This window comes from Rhipicephalus microplus, chromosome 2 (genome assembly GCF_043290135.1).
Source record: "Rhipicephalus microplus isolate Deutch F79 chromosome 2, USDA_Rmic, whole genome shotgun sequence".
Lineage (NCBI taxonomy): Eukaryota > Metazoa > Arthropoda > Arachnida > Ixodida > Ixodidae > Rhipicephalus > Rhipicephalus microplus.
The window spans coordinates 200,247,797-200,265,781 of record NC_134701.1 but is presented as its reverse complement, the minus strand read 5'-3'; the positions used below and the strand labels follow the sequence as shown (position 1 = coordinate 200,265,781).

At 42.8% G+C, this 17,985-nt stretch overlaps 1 protein-coding gene across 2 annotated transcripts in view; it reads right to left on the bottom strand.

The window, feature by feature from the left end:
• The window catches only part of Pask (PAS domain containing serine/threonine kinase), a 65,224-nt gene that overhangs the window by 7,011 nt on the left and 40,228 nt on the right, over positions 1 to 17,985 (bottom strand). For both annotated transcript variants that reach the window (XM_037421669.2, XM_037421670.2), the window contains 11 exons: positions 17,444 to 17,749; positions 16,275 to 16,429; positions 14,426 to 14,753; positions 12,683 to 12,905; positions 9,788 to 10,060; positions 8,052 to 8,242; positions 5,622 to 5,774; positions 3,260 to 3,523; positions 1,810 to 1,992; positions 934 to 1,084; positions 231 to 368 (listed from right to left, as the gene is read on the bottom strand). In XM_037421669.2, coding sequence (XP_037277566.2) covers positions 231 to 368; positions 934 to 1,084; positions 1,810 to 1,992; positions 3,260 to 3,523; positions 5,622 to 5,774; positions 8,052 to 8,242; positions 9,788 to 10,060; positions 12,683 to 12,905; positions 14,426 to 14,753; positions 16,275 to 16,429; positions 17,444 to 17,749 — 2,365 coding nt within the window. The remainder of the gene's footprint in view (positions 1 to 230; positions 369 to 933; positions 1,085 to 1,809; positions 1,993 to 3,259; positions 3,524 to 5,621; positions 5,775 to 8,051; positions 8,243 to 9,787; positions 10,061 to 12,682; positions 12,906 to 14,425; positions 14,754 to 16,274; positions 16,430 to 17,443; positions 17,750 to 17,985) is intronic.

Sequence of the window (17,985 nt, the reverse complement as noted above, 5' to 3'; positions counted from 1 at the left end):
TATCCAGTGTCTTTAACGGCCACCGACAACGCATAGTAGGTGGGCCTCTATCATTTGACGTCCATCGAAATCCGACCGCAGCAAACGGGATTGCTCCAGGGACTTTTGGGCCAGCAGTCGAGCACTTTAACCACTACATAATCTCAGGTACATAATCATTATTCAATAAAAAGCACAGTGTTGTGGCGAGCTCCACAGAGTTAAATTGAATAGAAAAAGCAGTCGCTCACTGGCATGGACGACATCCTCGAAGCGGTAGCTCTCAGGGCAGACAGGCTGGGTAGTCCATGGGTGGCGTTCTGCCTCAGCCAGAGTGCAGCGCTGTCGCGGTTCAGGATGAAGGAGCCGTGAAATCAGCTCCCAAAGATCTGCACCGGGACAAAAACCAGGAAGTTGTGCAACAATCACAAATTTGGTGAGCAAAAGTATATAGACTGTGGAAGCGCGAGCTGAAATAGCTGTGTACATCTCCTGGTCAGTAGTAGTCTCCTGCACAGGGCACTGCTTTGATGGAATAGCTGTCCAAAGCATTACTCCAATAGAATTTGTCAGAGAAATGTTCTTGACACCAGACGGCTCACCAATAGATGGCGCAGGGGAAATGGCCCATATACTTTTGTTGCTGGTTGTGCATGCCGGTCATCACAAACCAAAGCTGAATGCTAACAGTAAAAGCTCGTTATTCCAATTTTGGACAGACGTTTGGCAAAGGCGAATGAGAAACAATTCAAACTAACAAAATTGGCAAATAGATGCCCATACATGACATGACGATCAAAGTGGAAGCAGCCCTAAACCACCACCTTTTATTTTTTCAATTTTATTCTGATTATTATTTTAACACCACAGTTTCCCAGGGTGACCGAGAAAATTTGAGGCATTCAGTTGGAAGAGCCCCTCTTTCTGGCTCTTTAGCGCATTTGGTTTGCTCACCTCTGGAAGTTGCATAGGGTGGCTTGAGCATTGCTGCAATTGTTTCCTCCACGTCAAAGAAAGGGTTCTCCCCGAATATGAGTGTGTACAACGTCACACCCAACGCCCACATCTCCAGTTCGGGCCCTGCATATGGGTTGCCCTGCAAGACCTGAAGAGGAAGACGAGATTCATTCAGTCAAAGCTGTACAGCCACGATATGTTGAAGTTATCAGCTGATATAAAAAACATGCTAGATAATGCAACTACTGGTACTAGGAAATTAATGAGCAGACAAGCTTATAAAGGCTAAACTAAGATTGTAGAGGGTACAACCTCGACGAAAAAAAAAGAGCTAAGAACACTGTGCCGGCTTCCATGTGATTTCCTGGTGGGAGGGGGGAGGAGAATAAAGCATGTTAGAACATTCACATAACGTAATCCTTCTTTGTTATAATTAGTTGCATCAAATACTTTCTTTTGAAAACAACTAGTTGTGGTATCAGTGCAGTGTTTTAATCCCTCTTTAGATGTTTTACACATTCTGTCTTTGTGTGCTTAACCGATTAACCCAAACATGCACTTTGCATACGCAGAAACAATATAGCGCATGACACGCAAGTCTCTGTATGACATGCAAGTCTGACATGCAACGTTATCAATGATCCGAGTACTTTAAACTAATAAGCTCTGAAAAAAAAAAAAAAAGACTTTGCCAAGTGTTATTTTGCCTTCTCAAAACAGTCACCGAGTGCTAAAAATATCTGAAGGCAAGCATTCGACTGGCATTTAGCGTCATGATTGCTTGTCGCGTAAAAGTGACGCAGCTGCGTGCCCAGCTATTTCCTGCACAAAAGCTTTCTAGAGTGATCAAGCGTGCTTCAAGCAGCACAGTACCTCAGGACTGCAATACTCCACAGTGCCACAGAACGTGGTAAAGTGACGGTCAGGAGCCATGAACGCTGCAGAACCAAAGTCGATGAGCTTCACATTGAAGTGCTCGTTGATGATGATATTTTCATCCTTGACGTCACGATGAAGAATGTGCAGACCATGCAGATACGACAGGGCACTCACCACCTGGAAATGTAGAAACGGGGTGGCAAAAATGTGAACTGCAGTAAAATGATGGGTGATAATTTCACTTGTTCACTCCCAGCCATTTAAGACCAAAGAGACTTCAGTATTCAGCGCATCAATGTACATGCTAAAGCCTGTAGTGCTGGCAATATTTATTACAGCCGATCATTTGCTGAGAGAGAACCCTTTCAGTAGCTTAGATTGATTCACTGACAACATAAACGGTCAAATATATCGGGTTAGAAGATGCTTAACTAACTATCTGTGTGCCAGGGAAAGCTTTCCCACTAAACTTTTTGAGAAGATACAACACAAAGGGCATATGCATTAAAAATATGTGCAAAAAAAAGCTTCTACTATACTGTCATCCAGAATGACAACCCCACAAGCAACCACTAATGTGGCAGCATGCCTTGGCAGAGTTTAGAAAATGGTTACCTCACATGAAATGTACGATTTCTAGTCAAGAAACTTCACTTTATTTCTATAGAAGAACTAAGCAAACAAGGTAGCTCAGTCATGTCAAGAATTTTGAGCATATTGCAGGGCAATCCAGTAAAGTTATGGCTGAACCACTGTCTCATTGGCAACTAATGAAGAGTAATTTGATATATTCAGAATATCACTCATTCGATGAACCTCACAAAGTAGTATGTGCCGAAGAAGAATCACAACGGGCTGTTTGGGAGTTATCATGATACTTGCCGTATTTTTTCAAGCATAATCCATGCCACTGCATCTAAACGTGTGCCTCAAGCTACAACTCGCAGAAAAATTTGGAAAAAGATCCTCGGATATTTCAGTTATGCAAATTCATTTTAAACATTGATAAAATTACCAATAGCACTCGAAGATTCAGTTTCAGTAACAAGCTTCGCTTCACCATCCTCACTGTTAGCTTCTGCTGTCACAGTCACTTCCACTTTTTTCGCATTGGACCTGTCGGATACTGCACAACTTGGCGACGTAGACGGCCACTTGACGACTATGGATTCCGCCCAGATACTGCTGAGCCAGTTTGTCAACGTCAGATGCTCCGATGGCTCTGCCACCACTGTTGCTCATGCCTATGCATGATCCGTAGCAGCATGAAAATATGTTTAGATCAGCCTATCTTATGCATATTGTAAGTGAAGCATCTGGCCAGGGATATTACAAATTTGTATCAACTCGAAATTCGTACCAACTGCGATCTTATCGATTGGGCTTTACTGTAATGAGATGAAGTACCTAGTAACCATCGACAGTTGCTGAAGACTTCACGTACCTGTCTGAAGATGTACGAGGCGAGAGGCTCATCAAGGCAAGGTGCCCTGTCAATGAACTCGAAAAGGTCCATGCCAGCCCCGTGGCGTTCCATGACCATCTGGAAGTGGGAGCTGTTCTCGAAGACGTCCAACACCCGCACAATGTTGGGGTGGCTGAGCGTTGTAAGCAGGCTCACTTCCAGGGGCACCACTCTCCCCATCATCTGGTCGTGCACCCAGCTCTCTTCATATACTTTGCTCTTGCGGATGAATTTGGTGATCACCTGACATGTAGTAACACGAGTGAGAAAACTGCAGCACAGAAAGCCTGACACATCTGCCAACTTCAACAAGCCATGGTGCATGAAATTAAGAGTCTAACTTCACTGTAGCTTTATGTGAGACTTTGCTGCATTTTATTCCTTGTACTTTTGTACAAGGACTAAATATGTTGCCTTTCAAACATTTACTTTTCACATTGTTTTACTTTTATTTTAAGATATGTAGAAGCTGTAATAAGAGCCGATTTCGAACTGCAGAACTTACCTCACAGTTGCCCTCTTGTCTTTTTTTTTTTTTTGCCCTTCAACTTGCACTTGAACAGTCATGCCCATGCATAACAAACTAGCTAAATTTTTCAGTAAAACAGTGATATAATGAACATGAACATAAAAAAAAAATTGAACAGAACTGAGAGTAAAATTTGGCTGGCAATGCTTTCGTTGAATTGCAATGTCTTGCTACAATAAAATAAATAATGTGCACCCCTACATTCTGCCGCTTCCTGTGAAGGAAAAATCTTTTTCACGTGCCTATAATTACATAAGTACATCAGAAATGTCAATTATACCGTATTTAATCGATTCTACCGCGCCCTCGATTGTAACGCGCACCGGACTTCCACCGCGAAAAAAAAAAAAAAAAAATGCAAGACATCGATTGCAACGCGCACCCATTTTTCACGCCGGCCCGCACGATCACACCACTCGAAAAAACGACTTCTTCGGGAGCGTATTCCATTTAAATATGAGGTACGAGCGAAGCTTGTGCCCATCTGACGTGTAACAGAGCTTTCCGTCACGGTAGTTTTACCGTGGACCGATGTCAGCACGTGAACTTGCTTCGCCTCCTTCTTCTCGACGGTTGTGGTGCCAGGCATGTCGAAGTAAAGAGGCGTCTGATGGGCATTCCCGATTTGCCCAAGCAGGTAGCCGTTGTTGCGCCACAAGTTTAGGACGAACCTCTGAAAACTGTGAAGCTTTTCATCGTACTCTTCCGCAAAACTTTTCGCATATGCATGTTCCCCTTCGGAGGGAAAAGCCTTTCCTCTAAATAAAGTTAGTTAGCCAGCCCCTGCTCGCTTTAAACTGGCTCTACATTGGACCTTTTTTCAAGACTAATTGCATAGCCCGCACTTGGAGCAGTTCTGTCGTCACGGACCGCTGTGCCGCTCGCTGCTCAAGCACATACTTGCCGAGCAGCTCTTTAATTTGCGAAAACCGACCCTGCTGTGGTCCACTGAAGCCTTTGCGTGAAGCTTTGCCGTCGAGAATCTTCTGCTTTTGTTTCCGCCGGTCCTGCACGCACGTTTCGGGAACTCCGAACGACTGCGATGCAGCCCGATTTCCGTCCGTTTCTGCACACGCCCTGACGTTTCTTTTAAAAGCGGCATCGTGGTGCACTCGAGTTTTTGGACTCGGCCCTTCTACGCCGTCGATGCTAATGCACTACTAGATGACGAACTCCTCAGCACACGTACGAAGTGCCGCACATGGGAAACACATAGGCAGAAATGGCCGACGCGCCATGCCGACGCACGTAGGGGGCGGCCATTTTGGATTTGCCGATGGCAATAGAATGATTGTATTCATTTTTTTTTTCGTGCTCGATTCTAACGCGCATGCGATTTATAAACTCGCTTAACCGGAAAAAAGGTGCACGTTAGATTCGAGTAATTACGGTAGTTAACTAATTTTTGACAAGTCCTAAAAAATCTATCTCATTGAAATTCTTTGCTCACTTTACTTTGGCGCTGCCTCCAAGACTTTGCACTTGACTATCTGTACCAACAATCACTAAAATTTCAGATGCTGCACGGCATTTTGAACATCGGATTTTAGGTGATAATGCTGACTGCATGGTTTTTGCAGATTGAGGAACAAGTATATGCAATTCATCATTGTTCCTGCGTCTCGTACTGAAATGGCAAGGTGCCCACGAGCCATCAATAACTGCACAGGACTGTTGGAAACACACTGCTTGTATTTGAGCAGGCCCAGAAAATAGTAGCAACAGAAACACAAAAGACTTATGAGGACTAGTACCTTTTAGGCATACGCAAATAGGGCTCATGTTTCAAGTATGAGCACTTGAGCAACTTACAAGGAGGCGGTCTGAGTTGCGGTATGCCATCTTGACACATCCATAAGCACCCTTGCCGATCTGCTGCAAGGTTGTGTAATGCTCAGCATAAAGTCCACTTGTGTACTCAGACTCGGCAGTCTCCTCATGCTGGGCTGAGCCTTTGTGCTCCATCTGGTGTGCATGAAAAGACAGCAAAAAGTTCTGCAATCAGTTGAAAGATCATCGGTTAGATTGTGGCAGGGCCAATTTATTTCAAAAATATTGGCGAGACAAAAACGGGAAAACACACTAGACCCTGAAATCATCATCGATTTGATTTGATATATGGGGTTTAACGTCCCCAAACCACCATATGATTATGAGAGACGCCGTAGTGGAGGGCTCCAGAAATTTTGACCACTTGTGGTTCTTTAACATGCACCCAAATCTGAGCACACGGGCCTACAACAGTTCCGCGTCCATCGAAAATGCAGCCGATTACCTTAGCCACTAGACCACCGGGGCGGGGCGTGGCATTATCATCAAAGTACTGGTATTCTAGTTGATGCAACTCGAAAAACACATGTCTTTTCTAAAATTACATATTTTTGTTTTTCCTTGATTTCACAAGTTTATATACTTTAATGAAAAAATATCAAAGTTGTAATTAAGGTCGACGAAGGTTAAAATCACCATTAAAAAGCTCAAGGTGACAATTAAAAACTATAACATGCTGATGGTCTAGAGTCCCTTGCAAATTGTCCCCTGGCTGTTGCCAATGAATTTCCCATAAGGAGTTCCCCAAAGCCAAATGCTCAAAATAGCCATGATTCCCAAACTCTCATGATGGAAGAAATCGTTTTAAAAAGCACATTTTTGCCGCATAGATGAGCTTTCGTTTCTACATATAAAATGTGTTTTTCTTAAGATGGAATTATGAGCAACTTCTCGAGATCAGATATCATAGTTTTGGCACTTCTGATGACCAGATTGGAATGAAAACTTTCCCACACATTCGTTGACCTGTGAGGAGTAAAATTACTGTCTTTCAAACCTGATATCATTTATATAGTTATTATGAACCTAAACTAAGCACTTAGTATGAGCTGAGCACTTTAAGACTACTCACATTACACGATTTCTTGTTCATTAAAACGTCTTCTACACATTTTCTTGTTAATTATTTGCATTCTACAGTTATTGTAAAGCAATATGAGCCATTCCAAAGCCTCTTGGAGTTTGTGAAGGCAACTAAGATCACCACCTTCTGTTGAGTGCCCTCAACTTACTGATCTTTCTTCCCCAACGACCTCCTGCATTAATGGACGAGACTTCGTTTCTCTTCCTCTTCTGCTATACTCTTTATTTCCCACTTCCACTGACACTACGTCGTGCTGCCTATTCGGCAGCCGAAATTAGCGTCATTTCCTCAATCAACCACTACTACAGTCAAAACCCACGATAACGAAATCCCGAGAATACAAAATTCTTACCGCGACAAAATGTTTTTCGAAGCACTAGCGAATGCCCATAAAAATCAATGCATTTCGTAACTTGCAACTACGAAACATATTTGTTGCAGTCCCTCAAATTTCTGGAGCCCTCCACTACGGCGTCTCTCATACTCATATGGTGGTTTTGGGATGTTAAAACCCATATATCAATCAATCAATCAATCAATCAATCAATCAATCAAAAAGAGCTATATATTACACACTGTCATGGCACAAAGCTAAAAGTATGCAACTTACTGCAAAACTGTTTACATATAAGATCAGCATATAAACTAACGTAAACAGCAAAAATTCTACTGCCCTAGGTTTCATACATCACAAAAAAATTTTTTTCTCCATGTATCATCTCTTCTTAAGTAATCTTTCATGTAAGGTTTCCATTCCTGGATACATTTCTCTGCCAATATAATAGAATTGCAGACTCTAAGATCACGGCTTGAAATTGCAAGAAGAATGTCAGAATCTTCACACACTGAAACATTGAATTGAATGCTATGCCTTGACTTTGCAGTAATTTAGCTTTCTCAAAAACATCATGTCCTAAAAACTTTTGTGGCAGCTTATGCTTGTTACAAGGGTAGCAGATGTGGCACTGTTCTGCATCTTCGGCTAGCAGGACAAATAGCAAAGGGATATTAAATGATTTGCGATGTTTTATATCTGAATAAAATTCTTTACAGCTTCAGTGCATGCAGCAATTATTGCCTGCATTTACACAATTGACTTACTGCATCTATAAGTTCCTTGAAACCTTGTTCAAGGTCCAGATGGGTGCCGGAGTGTTTCCCACCCTACCCCATGGAATTCGCACATACATACTATCCCCCCCCCCCCCCCCCCGCCTTTCTACAATAAAAGATCTTGGCTACGCACCTGTCAAGGTCTATCTAAGAAGCTTGTTATGCGATCAGAGCATAGATAAAGCCACAACAAGGGATGGAAAGAAATGCCTCACATGATCACTGATGTCCTCTCGAGAGGCCTCTGTGTCGGAGCTGACTGAGCCGAGCGTCAAGGATCGAAGTGGAGAGGATGGAGTAGGGTATTGTGGTGGGCAACTGTCCACCTCGAGGTCACGTGACACCCAGAGGCAGTAGATTGATGAGCCTTCCTCCAGGTCCACCCTCCTGATTTGGTACACAATGGCTATGCCGAAAGAGAGAAAGAGAAGAAGACAGAGATTGGAGAAACGAAAATAGCTCTACCGGATATGTCTTTGAAGATAAATATCATCATAAGTACACCCGGATCAAGCAATGTATAGGCGTACCGTAAATGTAGGCTGCACGCATGCGACACGCGCTGAGTGTACGTGAAAATACTAGCACTTGTAGATCTTCAAAACAAGCATTGGGCTATACAATAATAGACTTGAACTATGGGTGGTGAATTGTCAGAACCTGCTCAGTTGTTTGAACATTTCATTGACAACAGGAACATCAGCCAGCATGTAATGATGAATGAAACTTCATGTGCTTCATGGCTCATCCCGCAAATCTTCTAATGATCAATTCACTATTGATGTTGCAACAATGAATGTGTACAACTTCAGAGCCATCATGCCTGCCTCCTGCACTCTCACTTTCATTAGCAAGGCAGTTTCCTGGAATCCCGAATATCGCTTGGCCACTGAAAATAAATCTTCCCGCTTGGTAGCAAATTATTACACCAGTTGCAGACACCTAGAAAAAAATACAGCACTGGACAGATTCAACGATTCGAAACCCCGCAGATAACTTGCGGTGAATAAATTTGTACAAATGTCGCTGAAGTTCACAAGATGACAAGACCCTAAGTGCTTGAGCTAGGCTGATGGCCATAGAAATAGAAGCCTGCACGTACTGAAAACAGTTAAGACTTGCGTAAAAGTGAAACTGAACGGAGTAGCTCTAATTTGTCATGCCACGCAGTTAATATCGCATTCGACCGTTGCGACCATGAGTGGCACACAACAGTAAGCAAAAGACATTCTACAGCGTCAACTGCTTTTCAATGTCGTGTTACACCTCATACGTAAACTTGTTACACTTTTCTTATGTAGCTGTGCTGGTTTCTTGCTGGCAGGAAAGTTTACAGCTATCAATGTTTTGTGGTGAGGCATGCAGGCCGAATTATAGATTCAGCAAAATTTGAAACTGTGTGAAGAAGACAGGATGAGAAAGTTCTGCACTTTGTGTGCGCTTCTGTCTTCCTGTTTCCTCCTCGTCTTCTTTGTGTAGGCTGAAACTGCAGTGCACATATGCGCTTTCTTTACTATTTTTTTTTCGCTGATTAGCCGCATGCCTGCCTCGGAGCAGACCCATTGAGGGTCATTCCACGAGCTTATGCAATGCACTGACACGTGTTTTACGCCACCTTCTCAACGAAATAGCATCTTGTGCCACAAAGTACGAGTGCATGCAACATGTAAACAAGCAAATGAATTGTAAATGCTGTAATAAACAGCAATGAAATCAGTCAGCTTTGTTAAGAGCTTTTATAGTAACATGTTACTTCTGATGCATAGATAAAACATGAGAAAGTACATAGTAAAGAGACAGAGGAGCGCTTCTCTGTCACTTTACTGTCCTTTACCGTTTTTTTACCTTCGCATCAGAAGTAACATGATTTGCAAACACAGGCACCAACTCGCCCAAGAACTAGCTCTTTTTCTATAGCAACACCAGTGTGAAGACGCGCGAACAAGCATACCGATATGAGAGCCATCTCGATGCCTGCCAAGGCCCGTGTAAGATCCCTCAGCAATACTGAGGAGTGAATCACAGCTGCGGAAGGTTTTTAGCTCTGCCTGGAAGGCACGTTCGTTGGCAGCTTCTTCTCCGTCGGCACCAGACGCTGTGGACGGATGAGAGTCGTGGCGCCTGAATGACGCTTCCTGAGTGTTCTCCTCAGAACTGTGCATTGTGCTCGATGTCATCGTCGACGTAGAGTGGAAGCTGTCTGATGTCGGCATCTTCGTTTCGCCTGCACAGTTCAGTACCAGTGATTGCGACTCTTATAGACTTGTGTCTTTGCTAAAATGAGTGCCAATTTGACTCCGATAAGTACATGCTACCAAACGCAAATATCCAAAAATTTTTCAAAGTGTTTGTGGCTTGTGGCAAATAATTTATTTAAAGTTTACTTGTGCCACAAGGACAGTAAGTGGAGGGCATTGTGAAGTGCAGAGGGGGCATCATCTTGGTTTTTGCACTTTCGCTCGACTACTCTAATAACTTCCAACACCGATACGGTTGAGAACCTGGGACAGGATGCAATGATGCAGCTTTCTGAGTTGGATATCAAAGCTGTATTTTGGAGACATTTCGTTATTTCTCCTTTGACTACTGGACAGTAACATCAATTTTGCAATCCTTTTAAAGTAGAATTCATGAAAATCAATTACACTGAACCTGCCCCTATCTGTGATTTACTTACTATGCCACATCCTCACCTGTACGCAAGTATTTTGTAACTGATGCGTATACAGAGGACTCCCATTAAACGAAACTCGGTAAAATGGGTTAAACGGAAAAGTCGCATAAACAAAACTATCTAGGCACGTTTGGTTGGTCTCCTATATATTTAATGATAAATGTTTCGGGTAATTGTAACATTTTTTTCGCTTACATCGATTATAAAGAACTAAAATGAGCAAAAATCCATGAACGACAGAAATGGCCACGGCAGTCTTGTAACCATGAAACATATACCGAAGCTAGCCTAGCCAAGCCAATGCAGCGATCGCACATGTCAGTGCACGCCGAGCAGCGAACGGCGTCTCGTCGTGAATTCGAGATGGAACCAAGAAAAACGGCAGCACAATGCACTTTCACTGGCAACGAAAGTAAAAATCATTCAAGAACTTGACCACAACGACCTTTCAAAAACTGATATTGTGAAATAGTTCAATATTCCCAAGTCCATGCTGTCGAGGATCCTCAAGAACAAAGGGAAGATTGAAGAAGCTGTAAAGCTTAGAAACTTTGCTACAAACAGAATGCGGATGAGAACGACGGCATACAAAAAAATCGAATATGTTCTTTTCCTCTGGTTAAAGCGAGCGCGCAGTGCGAACTTCCCGATCAGCGGCCCCATTTTGGAAGAGAAGGCCAAAAAGATTGCTACTCAGATGGGAATTGAGGACTTCCAGGCGAGCGATGGCTGGCTGAGCCCTTTTTAAAAAGTGCCTTGGTCTTGTCTTTAGGACATTTTCTGGAGAAAGTGCAGCTGTAAATAGAGATACTTGTAGTCACAGGCAACAGGGGAGGTTTCAAAAAATTTTGGAAGCCTACGATTAACGAGACGTGTTTAATGTTGATGAAATGGGGTTGTTTTACAAAGCACTCCCTACTAAAACTCTTGCTTACAAGGCCAAAACCTGTGCGGAAGGATAGCCAAGCAAAGATCGTATTACGGTGCTAGTAGGTGCCAACATGAACGGTAGCGAAAAGTTGAAGATGTTAGTCATGGGGAAATCAAAGCACCCATGCTGTTTCAAAGATGTGCTTATGCTGCCTGTCACGTACCACACGAATGGGAAAGCTTGAATGACACAAGCAATCTTCAAGACATGGTTGCGCAAAGAGGATAGAAGATTTACCAAGCAAAACAGAACGGTTATTTTTATTGTTGTTCAATGCTCACAGTCAAGTCGACAGGCTCAAATAGATCAGCCTAGAGTTCCTGCCACAAAATGTGACTGCAATATTCAACCGATGGACCAGTGCATTATTCAAAACTTGAAGGTTCTCTACTGCCGCCAAGTCCTCCAGCGAATGCTTCTTTGTGCAGACAACAAAAAAGATTACAATGTGAACTTGCTATCAGCTCTTCACATTCTAACCAATGCCTGGGAATGTGTGGAAGTGTGAACTGTGAAAAGGTGCTTCCACCATGGAGGATTTTTAAGACAAGAAGTTCTTCCAGATGACGAAGATTACATTGCCGAGGCTGAGATTCTCTTCAGTCAGGTGACAAAGTCTACTTCTTTCACGCGGGTGGACTATGAAACACTCGATGAAAACTTCGCCACATGCCGCGAGGACAGTCTTGAAGAAGTTATTGCTGAAGTTCGAGATGAGGACCCGTGCTCAAGTGGTGATGAGATGGTGTGTAATCCTGAGCCTATCGCAGTGGCGGACAGTGCAGCAAGAGATACCGTCATCTTGTTGCAGCGCTACTTTGAACACGATGGTGGCACAGATTTCCTGCCCAGCCTTTCGGCTATGCACTCTTACATTGTGAAAAAATGCTTGAACAAAGCCAAGCAAACTGTTATCACCTCCTTTTTTCAAAGTCAGTGATATATTAGCAGTTTTTTTTTAAAATCAACTATAGCAGTATTGTATACTTCAAAATGTTTTTTTTTTACTCAGCCACTGTTGGAGCTTTTGAAATAAAGTCATATTTCAATAATTTTGTGGGCTTTGCTTAAATGAAACTTTTCATAAATGGAACAAATTTTCTTGCCCCTTCCGAGTTCTGTTTAAAAGGAGTCCACTCTATGACCGATAAACTGAAAATGAAGTGAGTGGTACTGAGAAGGGCAGATAGGCATGAGACATGCACACTGCAGGGGTTGAATACCCAAGACTGCAAACTTACCCAATGGCGAAAAGTCATTCTCAGCCTCTTCCTCCTCTTCAGCAAGGTCCTTCAGGGAGCGTGTTGTAGTTAGCGAACTTTCATCTTCTACGGTTGCACCAAAGCGTTGCTGCTGTTGCGGTGGCTGCTGCTGCTGATTGCTCTTGGCAGCCGAAGTCAGAACAGAGACATCACCTTCGCCACGAAGCAATGGGCTGCCTAGGACATCAGCACTCAGCGAGCTCTGGGCAATACACACAATATTTGTTCAGTTGCAATGACCCCTATCGAGACCTTCCTCCAAACAGTAACACTAAAACTGACATCAGCACATTATAATAGTACCACAGTCATGACCTAAAAAAAATGAAAATTGACCTAAAAAAACAAAAAAATTTTTTTTAGGTCAATGACCTAAAAAAAAATTTAGGCTCCACCCACGGAACTGTGGCACAGCTGCTACACAACTATGTAAGGCAGCCGTGCGAGTTCGGTTGCATTCAAAGCGTAAACACTAAGCTTGTATGAATAATCGAGCACTTTGAATATTTCAAGAAATATTAACATATTCGAATGTGCTTCACTTGAAAATTAAATCATTGGAAATTTCAAAGTATTCGAAATAAATGAACGAATAGATGCGTATTAGTGTTCATGTAACCCCTGTAAAAGTGGTTTCACTGTAGTAAGGCGGTATTCTACCGTAAATACACCTTTCCAAGAAAAATCCACACTGTCGCCAAGCCCCGTTTCATAGTTTGACGAACATATTACCCTTGCATCAATTTTTTTAAGTTTAAAAGTTTGTTATGTTAGCTTATATGCTCTCAGTATAGTAAATTTTAAAACGTAGCATATTTTGCAGGTTGTCACTCGAATTTGAACAAAAGTAAAATCCTGCCAATATTTTAATTGCTTCCAGTTCCTCTGAACCAATAAGAATGACATCTGCACATGCCTTCTTTCAATTAGAAAAATATTGAGCAGGGTAGTTAGGTCATGACAAATATGTGCAATTTTCTTTACCATACATCTCACGTAATATTCAAATTCGATACAAGGCTTTAGCGAAATAACTATTCCCTTTGAATTCGCTTCAAACCTAAAATTTACTATTAGCACAAGCCCGGTAAGTACTCCTTCTATGCTAATGTAAATAATATGCACACTTTAAATTAACCGTTGTTCATGTCTAACGCATCGAGTTTGGCTGATCAACTATGTCGGAATACCTCATAATATTTACCATGACTTTCAAGCTTAGCTCAGCAAAAAAAGGGGGACTCACTCACTTGAGTATCTTGCGCTTTGGACTTGCACTCACCAAAATTTCCCTGTGCCGGACCCACTCGAACTCAAACACATTGAAACATTACTCACTCGGACTCACTCAGGCTCAAACTCGTTGCTTGATCCGAGTTTGACTGAGTTCGCTGACCTATGCTTTCAAGTTTGCGGCTTCAACACAGCGGACCGAACATCTCTCTGTTAAAAGAAAAACAACTACCTAAACTGCACAATAACTGCTGGAAAATGAGCAAATGTACGTAGATGAAACAGCTCTTAAATTTTCTGTGGGAGGGATGGCTGTTGGCCAAGGTTATATTTGTTCTTCAGTTGTAACTATCTGTAGTATTGAACAGAGTGCACTACGTACTAGAGAAGTACCATCAGAGCAACACAAAATCCTACAACAAAACTAAGCTTGCTGCCTCATGTCGGGGTGAGAACATGTCAGCATTTATTCCAACCACGCAAGCTCACCTTCAGCCTTGAGCCAGGAATTCTTCTCGGGCTGTCTACCGAGGATGATGCTACGTTATTGCCGTTGAGGTCGCCATACGCACTCGACGCTTGGCCTTCTCCTGAGGGCCCAAGCACTGGAGCCAAAGGTTCGGCTGCTGATGTCGACCTTTGAAAGACGCCAAGCGACCGACCAGAAATGGAGCCAATGACGGAGCCGGTCATGCTCAGATCTTGCAAACGCAGAGGAAGGTCGTCGCCGGCGACGGAGCTGCTCCGGCTGCCACCGTGGCTTCGCCTTTGACCACCACCCCTCGGAGAAAAGGGTTTCCCAAGTGGGTTAAGTGGCCTGATGAAAAAAAGAAAATGTCTTCTGTACAACAGCTTGCGGGCACAGCTGTCGCCACTGCGATGTGTCATATTGTACACCTGAATGTTCCCTTCTTTCCCAATTATACTACAGTGTAATTAAAAGCTACACATAATGCTTCCCATGCTTTTATTGGTTTCAGTAGGTTGCATCGAAAAAAGAAACTTGTCCCCCAAGCAGTCCACTTCCATTCGTTCATTCGCTATCTAAAATTAAGAATTTCTTGGGCATTTGACCATCTTTAGCCTCCTGGGTTCATTTTCTCATCAAAAAGTTTGCAGGAATGTCTATGTTCTTGTTCAAACAAAGTGTTCAAGCTACTGTGTGAATTAGTTTACCATAGTCAGAAGCCATACAAGGGACAAGCACTATGTTGCCAGCACAATCTGACAGCATAGGTAACATAGATGTGTTGAGGAACTATGAACCTCTATTTAAACTTGAGTGTATCACCACACTTTCACACACTATGCCACAAACTGTTCTAAGCATGGTGCCAACTTGAGCAGACACTATGTGACTCACACGCTCTACAGTTTGCAGGGCTGAACCCATGAGCAATGAATGCATTAGTCGAGCCACATGACCGAGCAGGTGGCGAGTTGCTGCTGGGTAATGTTGAACCTCTTTTGACTGCTTTTGATTGTTTTTTCAGACAGCTATCTCTAGCATATGAGTTAGTTGTCACTAATGCAGTTATGACATCAACAAGGGTTCACCTTAAGTATGTTGATATTGTAGAGCACACTGAGGACACAAGACTCTTCATTTATTGGCCGAGCCAGATTCCCACAACGCAGGCCTAAGTGGTGATAATGAGTATGTACAGATGAGAAGATTTTGATTGATTGATAAGTGGGGTTTAACGTCTCAGAACTACCGCATGATTATGAGAGACGCCGTAGTGGAGGGCTCCGGAAATTTTGACTACCTGGGGTTCTTTAACGTGCACCAAATCTGAGCACACAAGCCTACAACATTTCCGATTCCATCCGAAATGCAGCCGCCACAGCCGGGATTCGATCCCACAACCTGGGGGTCAGCAGCCGAGTACCTTAGCCACTGGACCACCACGGTGGGGCCAGATGAGAAGGTAAAGCGCATGAATAATGCTCACAATATAGTCAGGGGAAATCGCAAATAAATGATGGCCGCTACGAAGTATGTCACACTACTTAAATTTAAGTGCAAACTCAAGCTATGGTTTGCTGAAACCAATTCTACAATACACACACCATGTGCCCAGCAACCTTAACGTACCTTGCGTAAGCCCACAAAAATAAACTTTCCTATTAGGTGCACAGTTGCAATAACATGAAAGCACTGCTTCACTAAGCTTCACAGTTGTATTAACACATTATGTAGACAAGGAAAATATACACCACCTAGGCTGTAGTTACATGCAGTACGACACGTTCAGTTACTGCTCGGGATTAATTTGCAGCTGCACGAGCCCTCCAATTTTTCTATGCTTGCTTATAAAGCCAGTGAAACACATACCGGCACAGCTCTGTGGTGTCTGAATCAGGTCGCTCATCGAGGAAAGCACATGCCCTAGAGTCTTCTTCGTCGTCGTCCAACGGGGGCAGTGGAACTGAATCCGTGTCCAGGTACTCAAAGTCATCATAGAATGTGGGTATCACAACAGTGATGTGCTGCACAGAGACAAATTAAAATCGGTGAGACCCAGAGCAAAGAGAACGTGCCTTAAAAGCATTTCTGAAGCTTAAATAGATGAAATTTGTAAAGAAATCTATAATAAAATATTTCATTACTGCTATAGCAAATAATGTACCATTGTGCAATGGTGTTAAAGTTGTTTCATAATGCTTTGATGCTAATGCGTTAAAATTTAAGTCTTTAAGCATTATAGTCAACACACCAGCCTCTGCCGATTTGACAAATTACAAGAATAGTGTCGTCTCATGTTAAAAGAATGTCACTGCAAGGTTCAACGATATTGCCAAGGAAGAGAGATTAAAACTCACAGGATACATGAAAGCCACAGCATACTTGATTTAACAACATGCATGCAGACAAAGTTTTCAGAGTACTGACGTTTTCAAAAAACTTTTTTCTTTATTTCTTTGTTCATCAAGGCATACAGGTCAGTAATGTGGTGATCACACAGAAAAGTACCCACTAAACATTTTTGTTTGAGGAAAAATGCCTAGACATTTACTAAATTAAGTTTTCTCTTCTATTCCATGCTCCAGAAGTATTTTGGTTGGATGAAAATGCCTAGGGAGTTTGGAAATCTGAACAAGATTGTGCAGTTACTGTTAATCAAGTGCCACTATGTTGCACAAAAATATGTGCAAGTCCTACAGTTCCAAAAAAAAACTAACATGAAGTGTTTTATGGCCTCCTTTATGTCGTTCTTGGTAGTCGCTATCCATACCACAAGGTTTGGTATTAAAGAGACACTGAAGAGGAAAATGAATTCTATTCCTCTTTTTTTTTTTCTACAGTATCCCCATATACCAGCCTAGTTACAGATACTACTGATTAACTTGAAGCTCAACTGACAATGCAGAAAAGTGTTGATGAGCTATTTTGATGCGCTTGAAACTAATCTGCTGAATCATTTGAGAAACCATCTGCTTCTCAGATGACTCTGAAAGGCGAGGTTTTTAGATGGCAGCAGCAATGAAACAGAAATGAGGCACCTTTCCCTGAAGCTGGTTCTGGGTGTATCCGAAGAGCATGAGGGAGAAGTTTGTGTTGCAAGAATGTATCGAGCCGTCCGGTAGCACCGTGATCATGCCGCTGATGTTGGCAAACACCCACACCACTCCACGGTACACGCTTGCAACGGGTGCTACTGGGCTGCTGTCGGCTGCGGTGGTGCCGGCCTGGCTGTTGCATACGCTCGAGTCGCCCTGATCGTCGGAGGAGACGGGCTCGAGCAGAATGCTCAGGGGAAAAGTGCTGCCATCTCGCGTGCGTCCCGTTGCTTGCTGCTTGCGTACCAGCTGCAGCAGAAATAACAAAAATTCATCCAAGCAGGCACAGCTGAGCCTTGCCACAATGAACACAAATACACTAACATCTCATTATAACAACGTTGCATTTTACACGAAAATAAGTGCATTATATCTGAATATTCGTTATGGAGGTTTATTCCAAACACTACATTTATGATGAGACTTTTTTGTTTACTTTGTTATAACCAATATTTCACTACATCCGAGTTCATTATATCGAGGTT